This window comes from Mytilus edulis, chromosome 2, assembly GCF_963676685.1.
Source record: "Mytilus edulis chromosome 2, xbMytEdul2.2, whole genome shotgun sequence".
Lineage (NCBI taxonomy): Eukaryota > Metazoa > Mollusca > Bivalvia > Mytilida > Mytilidae > Mytilus > Mytilus edulis.
Window position 1 is genome coordinate 51,877,361 of NC_092345.1, and position 13,523 is coordinate 51,890,883.

The window sequence follows — 13,523 nt, forward strand, 5'->3', positions numbered from 1 at the left end:
TCAAATTAATCAATAGAAATTCGACAACTAATTGAAATACACCACTATTCATATCCTTTTCAGTTGGTTCATTCTATATTGACACAAACATAAGGTGATGTGGTATGGTTGCAAATGGGACAATATCCATGAAAGTTCAAATGAAGTAGGTGAATGCAGTTGTATGCAATAACATGACCTTCAACAGTGAAAAAAAAACCAGCTAATGGCCTAAATTTTAATAAAACAATTTAGGAAACAAAAATTGAACAGACATTAACAAACGACGACTATCGAACTATAGGCTCATGACTTGTCACAGGCACATACAGGGTGGGGCAGGTTTAGGACGGAATATTAGAGTGTGTTTGAATCAAAGAACTAAACAGTGTTAGATTATAAGATTTATTAATATTTTATGATTTTGCGTTAATCTTCCGGATATTCTATGAATTTATCCTCTGTAGTTCATACATGCTGGAACATTGAATGGATAATCGCATGCGTCTTGTTTTGGATTGAATGCTGTTCCTGGAGCACACGGTTCATGAAAGGTAAGTCCGAAGGAACATTGGTAGTACGATCCACAGTCACTAGCATCACTGTATAATCCATCGGATTTAGTACGACAAAAGTTTGCTACAAAGTTTTTACAGAAGAAAACATTTAATGGTTGTTTTACAGTAGACAAATCGGTTAAAACATCAGTTGTACATTTTCGTAAACGAATAGTTCTGAATCAGTTTCGCGATTTGGCTAGTCTTCGACAAGTTAGTTTTTTAAATGTTATGTGGGTGGTGTCAGCAATTGTTATAATTTATTGTGTAAAGTTTACAAAGGCAAGTCATATCTTTGTTTTAATCGTTTATGTAAACATAAACTCATCTTCCGTGGTTGCCCCATCCCTCAACCATATTTGATGATTTGTTTAATTCATTATTATGATCCTGTTATATTCTTGTATGTTTTTGTTTTCGGTGGAGCCCTTTTAAAGCATTTGTCACATATTACAATTCTGTGTTTGTCTTCACATGTTGCCAAGACTTACGACTTATCAGAGACCGATATGCCATATAGAAATATGTCCGTCGTTGGAGTCTGTATGTCATTTCTAATTCTATAATTGTAATAAATGGTCGTCCCACTGTCTATATCACTCTGTTCAGCTCTTTAAATATTATTCCGTATCATGTCTTTGTGACGTCAAATACGTTGACCCGGCCTTACTCGACAAAAAGCTTCATATTATGTCTCGCAGCTGATATTTTACGATATCGACATGCAGATAACCTGATAATCGGTACGTATGTAGTAATAAAAGGCTTATTTCGATGAAATTTCAATTTGTTTAACTTATAGTACGAGTCAGTTTTCAAATGTTTATTCCTACACATATTTTAAAGCATTATTTAAGTGTTTGTATTTTTTTCTTCATAACAGCTTCTGTAATTTAAGAAAGCTGAAACTTCGATATTGTGAAACATAATTACGTTTAAAAATAATGTTCTGCTAATTCCCGATCATATAATCATTTTGCCAGAAGACGACGCATCAAATGCATAGTTTTGTGTTAAAGACTATGAAATTCATAAATAACTTGATGAGAGGGAATTTATTATGAGGATACAGAAAAAATATCATTATTGCCATACTTACTATTAAAATTAGGAGAGCTGGTAACAGGTGCATTTGTTGGTGACTGCGTGGGTGCATTGGTTTGTACCGGTGCGTTCGTAAAAGCAGGTGCGTTGGTAAAGACTAATAGTTTAGTTGGAGCATTTGTTTGAATAGGAGATGGTGTAGATGTTGGTGGGGGTACATAAGTTGGACCATTAGTTGGTGCAGGTCGGTACGTTGGACCAGTAGTTGGTGCAGGTGTGTAATTTAAAAGCTTGGTTGGCATATTTGTACCGACAGGATTCCTTGTAGGTGAATTTGTCTTCCAAGGACTATTCGTAAACGCTAATAATTTTGTTGGAGAATTAGTATTAGACGGCGTGTTTGTATTTGGAGCATTTGAAAACACTAAAAGTTTAGTGGGTCCATTCGTGTTTAAAGGGCTTGCTGTAGTACCGGTCTGTGACGGTTGGTTTGGTTGCGAAGGGTTTGTACAGTTAGCGTTCCTTGGCCAATCGCAATATCTGGTCTTTGAGTTGTACTGCAGACCACTTGCACAATGGGCTAAAAATGGCGAACCACTAGCACAAATATAATAAGAATCGCAAGATGATGGGTTGGGATAAAATCCATCCCGCATTCCCTTACAACTGAATATGGCAGGTACTCCAAGTTGTCGAGTAGAATGCACTGTAAAAGTCAATACTACATTTCATATTACAGAATATAAAAAGTTTGTCATTTTCTTAAAAAAATAAACTGTATCTGTTTTTTTTAAAATCAATTTGATTTAAGGGTATAATTCAGTAATAAATTAATATTAAAAGATATGGAATATGCGTCACTGAAACAACTGCAGTTCAACTTTAAACTTTAGATTAGATAATCATTATTGATGTGTCAGTTAAATCGAATAAAAAAACATTCAATCAAATAAATAAATTTCTGGGAATCGTTTGTATTTTTTTCTGTATGATGATTTTTTTTTAAATGTTATTGTTATGGTTATTGAAAGACCAGTAACATCAATTTGTAAATGTCTGACAGCTCTTACAAAAAGAAATGATAGGGAACTAACCCACTAAAGCAAACCATATAAGGAATACAAAATTATTCTTACACAAATCATACCTCCTTTTGTTGTATTTATAACTTTTGGTTTGAGCGTTGTACTTGTTGTTGTCAAGTGCTGAGTTGTAGTCTGTGAACTCACTTGGGGTGTAGACTGTTGTTGTACTCTTTAAATACATGAATAGATAAATTACATTTAAAAGAGTGGAACTCATTCGAATCCCGCCCTGGTCAACGCTTACAAAAAGCTACTAGAAATGAGAGCGCTCTTTAAAGGGGCACTAGCTACGAGATATATAAAAAATCTAATAAATTGTTTTGCTCAATCATTTAATGAAATGCAAAGTGAAATAATGATTTGATTTTAGCAGCCAGTATCATGTATGGTTCAGTTTTGTCAAAATAAGCTAAAAAACATTGATTATGAATTATTCACTTGCAAGTGAATAATTCGACCTCATTGAATCCATATTCAGGTGAACTTCAATTTATCCTCTTAGCTTGAGACGGATAACACGTGAATTAGACCTTGCAATACAACACCAACGGAACCCTTTAAGACTTGTCAAAACTATCTTCAACTTAGCTTTTTGTGTTAATACAACCGTTGCATACTTGACAGCGGGCTCCCATTGCAGTGCCAAGTAGACAACTATCCAACAGATTCGCCATACGGATTACAACAATGAATAAAATCAACATCGTATAGTCAGCGATTAAGAGCTCCAACATATAGCCAAATATGGAATAATTCAAATGAGAAAATAATCATAACAAAGCAAAACAATTTAACAAACATAACAGTTTTATTTTCGTCTTATATGTACATAAAAAGAATAGTTTTGATAAATAATCTATATCAAATCTCCCCTCAACAGCAGCGTATTGCACTTTCAAAATAATATTCGACTTTTTGGGGCTTAACTATGAAAAGTTGTTGTAAAATCGTTTTAAGTTTTTCATTTAGAATTTCCAATATTCAGATTCTATATTAAATTTCGTCAACTCTTATAACTGTGCCAAACACTAGAAATACCAATACCCCTCTTTTTCGATGTAAAGTAAAAAAGTAATAAAGTAAGCAGTGAATTGATTTTAACTTACGGCTTTATGACAGGACCTCCACTTCTCTTAAGTTCATCTTTTATTGCATTTACCAAAGGAAATTTCCCTTGCCCACAGTTACCATGGAAATCATCTAGATCTAGAGCCCAGACCATAGTTCCACCAAAACCATGTTGTTTGATGTACTGCACCTGTTTCAAAGAAAATCATAAGAGTAAGTGTAATGGATATTTCTATCATACTTTTCCCTAAGTTTGTCTGATTAGTCAGTTAATTTGAATTCAGAGATCAAGAAAAAGCTGACAAAAAGAAAGCATGTGATGATGTTCAGACAAATGAATTAAACATACTAAATAAGATAACATTCAATTTTCTCCAGAAAGGATGGAAATATCTTGCCTGTATATTATTGGCTCTCATAATTTGAGAAAGGCAAAAAAGTTTCCTACTCCAAAATGTTTCCGTCAATGATTTTAAAATATTTCAAATTGTAAGTAAACCATTATAGGTCAATGTACGGCCTTAAACATGGAGCATTGGATCACACCGAACAGCAAGCTATAAATTACTGGTGTAAATAATTAGTGTATTAAAACACATTTTGTGTGTTTTTATGTTAAGTTCTTGAGTCACACTAAACGTCCATTTTAGATACCTTTATTTTAATACTATCAACATCTTCATATCCAATCCATTGTGATCCTTTCACAACATAGGGGACCATTTGATCAGCAAGATAGTGTCTTGTTCCACCAGTTTTCAATAGTTCACAAATCTTATTGAACAAAATGACACAAAGATTATTCGTAATTCAATTACAAAACGTTTAAATATGAGCTTTTGTTTACCAGTGCATTTACTATTTCTGCCTATAGAAATGCAACAGCAAGTTGTAGATTCTATATGAAGCTAGTTATTATTTTTTTTAAAAAGCAGATTCTTGCTATTCAAAGTGGTAAAATTTCTTGTAACTGAACAAACTATGAAAAGTTGAGTTTCGTTAATCATTTCATTGCAACTCTAATGATGTGTGTTTGTTTGTAAGTGTTTATTACCACTTTCGACCATGGCTATATCATGGCTACCTGTTTTTATTGGTTAAGGATTGCAGGGATACCCAGGGAGAACCGTCCACCCTAGAAAGACAACTGGCAATGATTGCTTATTCATGAATTGGGTCCGAATTCACTACCCTCAGAGCTGACAGGCTAGTGATTAATGTTGATAAGCCAACGAGGCCTGTTAACATTAAAGAAAACAAGTTAGATTATTTGCATTACAATATTTTCGTTGAAACCATATTTTTGAAGTTAAAGGATTCAATATTTCATATACACTACAATGTCGAATAGGTTGTACAATCAATGTTCTAATTGCAAACGAACCAAGTTATCATTAATTTCGAAAAAAAACTACTTTGCTCTATTGATTTTACCATGTAATCTCCTCCATTGTGTAACTTTATGTGTTAGAATTTTTAATGTTAAATTCGAAAACAACAAAATCTAGAAAATGAAATATGAATTAGTTACCTTAAAGAAATATAGCGGAAGAAAATGTCGAGCAACTTGTATGAATAACATTATCTATAATGCGACTAAGCATGAACAAATTCAACTACTAAACACATGTTAAACTATAGCAGAAGTATAATACCTCATAATATGCCATGAAACCCTTTTCTCCAGTGAAAGGTCCAGCATTACTTGGACTTCTGGAAGTTGAGTCTAAATCATGATTGCCTGGGTTTTGTAGAGTGAATCCTCTCCCATACATAGCCAACCCTACATTTATCATAGATGCTGGCATACCTCCGTTGACCCAATAATTAGCGGCCCAATCCTGAGAAAACATCAATTTTATAATACATTTATTATTGCAGCTGTGTTTGTTTTTAAAATTTTGGTTGAATTATTGATTTTATATAAAGCACATGCTAGCTTAAAAGCAAAATGACACAATTGCAAGTACAATGTCCTCATAAACAATTTGTATATCACATTTTTGTAAAAGGTTTGAAATGCTGTTTGCAGACACAGGACTGATGAGTCAACATAGTTTCCTTTCATACTACAATGCATTGAACTATGCGAAATAAAATAATGGTTAAACATGTTAAATAATGTCTATGCATTTGTTGGAATATAACCCAAGCAAAGTATATATCCCAATAACATGAATTCGAATCCCGACGAAGAAACGAAAGAATAAGCTTCCGCAAATTTGCATTTTTTACATGATTGTAGAGCTGATATTTAGAGTACCGGGTAACTAGCCTGAGCCCCCCTTTTCGTTTGAAAAATTTGGTTGGTTATGTAGGGGATCATTGAAGCATGACTGGAGCGGGGCCCTTTAGGTCAGTCAATACATGTCAATACCTGTATTGAACGATTGAAATTAATTAATAAAAAAAAATTGAAACTAACAAGTTGTAATTGTTGGCATTTGTTTTTTTGTATATGGACAAATCGGATAACTGCGAGTACTCTCAGATCTGTTCCTAGTGTCTTTTTTTTGTCGGGATGTACAAGTCCACTTGTATGTTTGTCCATCTGATGAGTTAAGCCTTTTTCAACTGATTTTTATAGTTCGTATTGATGTTGTACTGTTATACCACTGTCCCAGGTTAGGGGGAGGGTTGGGATCCCGCTAACATGTTTAACCCCCGCCACATTATTTAAGTATGTGCCTGTCCCAAGTCAGGAGCCTGTAATTCAGTGGTTGTCGTTTGTTTATGTGTTACATATTTGTTTTTCGTTCATTTTTTTTTTATATAAATAAGGCCGTTAGTTTTCTCGTTTGAATTGTTTTACATTGTCTTATCGGGGCCTTTTATTGCTGACTATGCGGTATGGGCTTTCCTCATTGTTGAAGGCCTTACGGTGACCTATAGTTGTTAATGTCTGTGTCATTTTGGTCTCTTGTGGACAGTTGTCTCATTGGCAATCATACCACATCTTCTTTTTTTATAAATGGTAGAAGATTCTTAATACTAAGTATTGAAGACTTAATCCCTTTAATAGACCGCTAGTCTTTATACCAAATGTTAAGATAGCCGGTAAGATAAAATCGTTTCATGGTGTGCTAGTGACCTAATACGATATGTATGGGGTCAGTAAATTCCATATGGGGATTCGAGTCTATCTTCCTTGGCCGGGATTCGAACTCATTCTACTGAGATATAGTAGCCTTGCACAATATATACCCGGCTTGATAGACCACGGTTCGACATACATTTGTATTAAACTCGTGTACATAGCTGCACGTCAACTTACCAAGTTCATCGTTGCAGCATCTCCTGTTTCTCCATTGTGTTTAAATAAACCGCTTTGGTGACCAGTTTTGGTTTCCCAGCTACCATGTAAATCATACGTCATAAGATTGACCATATCTAAATATCTGGATGACAGAAATACAACTTTCTTATTTACAGTTTATGATTTATTGTCGATTTATAGTGGAATTAATAAAAAAAAAAAAACTAGTTAATCAAATATTTTTTCAAGGTCAAATGAATGACCAATTTCCTGCAAACAGTAGACTCCATTTCTACTTTTAGTTATGTTTTGGGTATATCTTCAAAATTAAAAAAATCACAAAAATACTGAACTACGAGAAAATATTTGGATCGGAAAGTCCCTAATCAAATAGCAAAATCGAAAGCTCAAACACATCAAGGAATGTAAAACACCGAACTGTCATATTCCTGACTTAGTACAGACATTTCCTTATGTAGAAAATGGTGGATTGAACCTGGTTTTATAGCTAGCTAAACCATTCACTTGGCTAACTGTTACTTTCTTCTTTTTCTGATTCATATTAACTAGAGGCTCTAAAGAGCATGTGTCGCTCACCTTGGTCTATGTGAATATTAAACAAAGGAAGCAGATGGATTCATGACAAAATTGTGTTTTGGTGATGTGTTTGTACATCTTACTTAACTAAACAGTCTTGTTGCTTACAATTATCTCTATCTATAATGAACTTGGCCCAGTAGTTTCAGTGGAAAATGTTATAAAAATTTACAAATTTTATGAAAATTGTTTAAAATTGACTATAAAGGACAATTATTATAACTCCTTAGGGGGTCGATGGACCATTTCGGTCATGTTGACTTATTTGTAAATGTTACTTTGCTGAACATTATTGCTGTTTACAGTTTATCTCTACCTATAATAATATTCCAAATAATAACCAAAAACAGCAAAATTTCCTTAAAATTACCAATTCAGGGGCAACAACCCAAATGTCAGGGCAGATAGATCTTGACCTGATAAACAATTTTACCTCATGTCAGATTTGCTCTAAATGCTTTGGTTTTTGAGTTATAAGCCAAAAACTGCATTTTACCCCTATGTTCTATTTTTAGCCGTAACGGCCATCTTGATTTGATGGCCGGGTTACCGGACACATGTAACCTAATGATGATTTTGGCCAAGTTTGGTTGAATTTGGCAAAGTAGTTTCAGAGGAGAAGATTTTTGTAAAAGTTAACGACGACGGACGACGGACGCAAAGTGATGAGAAAACCTCACTTGGCCCTTCGGGCAAGGTGAGCTAAAAATTCAAAACATTATTTATCAACTCAAAGGAATTTTCTACAAGCACTAGGTCTGATTCGCCGATTTTCTGTAGGAAGGGGGACAACTTTTATTTCCTTTCGTATGAGTAATATCAAAATTCACATTTGCTTGTGCTTTGTATTTTCGCTATTTTATACGTTGTGAGCTTGGGCTTTTTGACATGCAATCAATCTGGGTAAACAAATCATTTTAATTTGGTAAGCTTTTTTCTCGTCTTAAATAAATTAAAAAAGAAAATAATTTCTCTGTGTATGTTGTACATAAGACCTAGAAGTAAACTTTCTAATCAGGACTGACGTAATTTGTTGTAGGAAGTCTGGTAGATATATTATCTGTACGAGTTGTCAGATAAAAGAACATAATCTTTACACTTGATGACAGTCAAATGACTGAATTCTAAATTGACGTTTATTTAGGTATCAAAGGTACCAGGCTAATAATTTAATACGACTGTCGCGCGTTTCGTCTACATAAGAATCATCAGTAGCTAGCTGGCTCACCAAAATAGTAAAAAGCAAAACAAGTACAAAGTTGAAGAGCATTCAGGATCCAAAATTCTTTTATGCGTTCATCGTGTTATTGAAACTTTGTCCGTCTTGACAAGCGTTATATCATAGACTAAACTTGCCAAATAGGCGTATTTCATGAATAACTGTTCGTAAATAGTTAACTTTTTTTTTATTATCAACAATTGCGTCAATTTGTGTGTTTGATAACACAAACTTCGAACTTATGATGCATGTCATTTCCATCTGTTTTCTACAATTCGTTCTTATGTTGTGTTGTTAAACCACTGTCTCTTGTCGGAGAAAGGATTGATTGAGCACTCACTGTCAATAGATATAGAAAGATGTGGTATGAGTGCCAAATAGACAGCTCTCAATCCAAGTCACAATTTATAAAAGTAAACCATTATAGATCAAGGTACCACCTTCAACACCGAGCTTTGGCTCACACCGAACAGCAGGCTATAAAGGGCCTAAAATATTACAAGTATAGAACCATTCAAACGGGAAAACCAACGATCTCATCTATACAAAAAACGAAATTAAGAAACATATGAACCATATCAACAAACGACAACTACTGAACATCAGATTCCTGACTTATGACAGGTACATACAATTGCAGCGGGTTTAAACGTTTTAATGGAACAAAATCTTCAACCTTACATGAAAAAAATAGTGTAACATCACAACATAGAAAGACACACTAAAACATATTATTCAGAATTGCTTAACTCAATCAAAAGACATGTTTAAAGTCCCTACATTCTATATGTGTGGTCTGTTCCAAGTCAGGAGCCTGTTATTCAATTCATAAAAGTAAACTATTATAGGTCAAGGTTCGGTCTTCAACACAGAGCTTTGACTCACACCGAACAGCAAGATATAAACGGCCTAAAAATATAACTAGTGTAAAACCATTCAAACGGGAAAACCAACGGTCTAATCTATATAAAAACGAGAAACAAGAAACACTTATGAACAATATCAACAAACGACAACTACTGAACATCAGATTCCTGACTTATGACAGGTGCAAACAATTGCAGCGGGTTTAAACGTTTTGATGGTACCAAACATTCACCATTATCTGAAAAAACAGTGTTACATCACGACATAGAAAGACACACTATAAAATATCAATCGGAATGGCTTAACTTAATCAAAAGACATGTTTAACGTCCGTACATTCTATATGTGTGGCCTGTTCCAAGTCAGGAACCTGTTATTCAGTGCTTGTCTTTGTTTCCTGCTATATTTGTTATCGTTTTTTGTTTTGTCTTAAATCATGCAGTTTTTGTTGTTGTTTTTGTTGTTGTTTTATAATTAAGTGTTTCACATTTTGTCATGTATAAGTCCTTTGAATCCAATACTCATTTCCAAACAAGGCGTTCGATTTAATAACATGGTAACTGGTAATATATGACAATACTTCCCTCAAATAATATTACTCACTTTGCCATCTCCGGTATATTGTAGCCACCCATATTACTTTTGCCTGCGGGAACAGCAGCAGACAAAATCAGTCTTGGTTTTCCAGTCGTTTTCGTTTCTGTGTCAAATTCTTGCTTTAAAGTCTACAAAATATCTATCAATCTAAAGACTCGTTTCATTTTTCCCTTTTTTTAAAAATCGAAGAAGTTATTAAATAGATATATGGAGAAAAAAAAACATTCTGTATGTATGTGCCTGTCCCAAGTCAGGAGCCTGTAATCAGTGATTGTCGTTTGTTGCTGTGTTACATATTTGTTTTTCGTTCATTCTTTTGTACACATGTACATAAATACGCCTGTTAGTTTTCTCGTTTGAATTATTTTACATTTGTCATTACTAGCTTTTTACAGCTGACTATGCGGTATGGGCTTTGCTCATTGTTGAAGGCCGTACGGTGACCTATAGTTGTTAATTTCTGTGTCATTTTGTCTCTTGTGAAGAACTGTCTCATTAGCAATCACACCACATTATCTTTTGTGTATAATGTAAATGAGTGGTAAAGTCTAGATATACCTTCAGTAATTCGATGTAGTTGTTCCTGTCTGCTGCTGTTGATCCAGTTCGTCTGGTTGGATATTCCCAATCAATATCTAAACCATCGAAATCATGTTTTCTCAGAAATGCAATACTTGTTTTGACGAATTCCCGTCTGTTTGCGTCAGTAGCAACCATTTTGCTAAACGGTTTTGAACCCAATGTCCACCCTCCAACGGCAATAAGAGTTTTTAAATTTGGGTTCTGAGTCTTTAAATCATTAAATTTAGCATACCTAAAACAACATAAAGTGTTTTAAATATGTTCCAGCCAAAAGCAACATGCGCAAAAAACTTCCTATGTTAAGAAGATGACGAATACGTTATGTGATAATAGCTTATACAAATTATATTGACAAAATGTACCTCAATTATCATAGTATGTTTCAATAGAAAATCATATAAAAATAAAATGTCTATGAGCAAACTACATGTTTCTGAAATAACTTTCACCAGATATGCTTGTAGCAAAAAAATATATACCCATTACTATAAAACATAGAGAGCATACGAACCTGAATGACCGATACATTACAATTTTAAATCGGTCAAAGAAAAATTTGCCTGATGAAGTTGAATCCTTAGTTGTTGGATCATAATATCATAATACACTTAATTTTTGTTTGATGTATGCCAGTGATTTCTGATTTCAATGTAAATATTATGCATACAGTATATGCATAACTTCAAGTGATCAGTTTGCTTGAAAATATGACGTGAAAAGCCTTACATTCCTTTCATCCAGGGAGTACTTTCATCATTCCATTCAAACGAGTGTAGTTTGTTCCCCTGTAATTTGGCAAAGGAGTATATAAGATGTGTACATAAGTTCGGACCTATGTTTGTTGGTGTGAATTTTCCAGCGGAGGTTCTATACTGCGACCAGTTTGTATGATAACAGACCCTACGGTATGCTAAAATGATACAACAGTTTTCAACATTAACAAAAAAAGTAATATGAGATACAACAGCGAACAATCCTTTCACGGTAGTGTTTGCATGAATATAGTAGAGATTATTTTAATGGAAAAGTAATTCTTAATAGAAAAGGCACAAATAAATACGCAATCATGAACATCCAAAGTAACCCGAATAATTCAGTCGTTATATTCCGCTGATCGTGTGGTAGAAAATCGGACACGGAAAGGCCTTGAACTATTCGAGTTACATCCAAAGCTAAATGACATAACTTTTGTTGCTGTTCTTCACCCCAAAATCACAGAGAAGCCTTTAATATGATATTAAAGCTATCACCTCACTGCAAGTTTAAGACGATAGATTTGAGCGGAATTATATGATAGAAGTCCATCACACTTCAAATGTGCATTGAAAAATACAACAATAACGACTGACTTGGTGTGTCCAATTTTTTGTTAAATTGGGGAAGTGTATGTAAACGAATAAAACTGAAGTGATAAGAAATTAATTTAAGATCACTCTTTTGGACTCCTTGAATCCGAAATTCGAAAGCATTCAAAATATGTGAAATATCACATTGTCTCTTAATTTGCTTTACATCAAAGCATTTCGCATTTTTGAAAATTAATGGAAAACCTGCTAAGTAGTCATTGAAGACATGTTGGTGACCTTCTGCTATTGTCCGCTCTATGGTCGGGTTGTTGTCTCTTTGACACATTCCCCATTTCCATTCTCAATTTTATATTTTCAAAGTACAACTACCCGAAGTTTGAAAATATGGACAAATTCCACATCTTTGTGAATCGATTAATGAGCTTTTATCATAAATATTATTTTTTCTCTGCAAAACATGTTTTTTAAAATAGTCTGACAAATGATTGCATAATTTCAAACAAGGTTGTAGTATCTTTTATATTAAAACGAGAACTACTATTTATCAATCAATGAAGAGTGGAAAATGGGTGTAAGACTTAGAAATAACAGTGCTTCTTGAAATTGGCGACTGGTTTTCCGCTCGATCGAGCCGCGAATTAGTTAATTGAAATAACCATGTTGATACTTTTATCTATGAACAAACATTTCTCAAAGTTACCAATACTCATTTTTCAAATGTCATATTCATATACTAGACTATGTTTGCATTAGTTATAATGAATGTTTCAAGATTTGAATTTTAATTGTTCCGTCAATGTGGAATAATTTACATATTCCTCGTACTGAAATAAATTTATAATGGAACAATGGTTAACTATGTTTATACATGTATAGATAGATAATAAAATGTTTAAGATAAGTTCTCATACAGTTAAGCTAAACTCTTACCTGATTCGACATTTCCAATAACTAGTAGACTGAGAATAATTCTTAAATACATAATTGTAAAATTCTTAATAATTAACTAAGACGTGTGTTCTAGACAATAACAAAAATCAAAAGTGCAGTAGGACACCTCCGATTGTCGCCCTGGATAAGATAAGTCGCCCACGATCGAAAGCACGTGCCATTTCTTATAGTAGTTTTTATGCACATAGATGTCAGGACATTATGCAATATAAGCACATAGATATATAGTCAATCAACTTAGGACTAAGAAGAAAAAAACGGATATACTCAACTATAAGAAAGACACCTGACATAGAAACAAACCTTAAATCGAAACTTCATATTGAAGTCAATAAGTAGACATATTATCCATATACTACAATATAGTGTACGTCAAGAACTTTTCAGTGATAAAGTCTAGCATTGAGATTATCA

General features: G+C 33.7%; 1 protein-coding gene across 1 annotated transcript; it reads right to left on the reverse strand.

Moving 5' to 3' along the window:
• Positions 1-370: 370 nt before the first annotated feature.
• Positions 371-13,249, reverse strand: LOC139512413 (chitinase-3-like protein 1). Its single transcript, XM_071300022.1, has 11 exons — positions 13,089-13,249; positions 11,578-11,761; positions 10,828-11,083; positions 10,276-10,397; positions 7,008-7,131; positions 5,389-5,574; positions 4,388-4,507; positions 3,772-3,923; positions 2,728-2,834; positions 1,636-2,286; positions 371-618 (listed from the first exon to the last, which is right to left on the reverse strand). The coding sequence occupies exons 1-11, from the start codon at positions 13,138-13,140 to the stop codon at positions 434-436; spliced, it is 2,139 nt and encodes a 712-aa protein (XP_071156123.1). The 5' UTR covers positions 13,141-13,249; the 3' UTR covers positions 371-433.
• Positions 13,250-13,523: the final 274 nt, after the last annotated feature.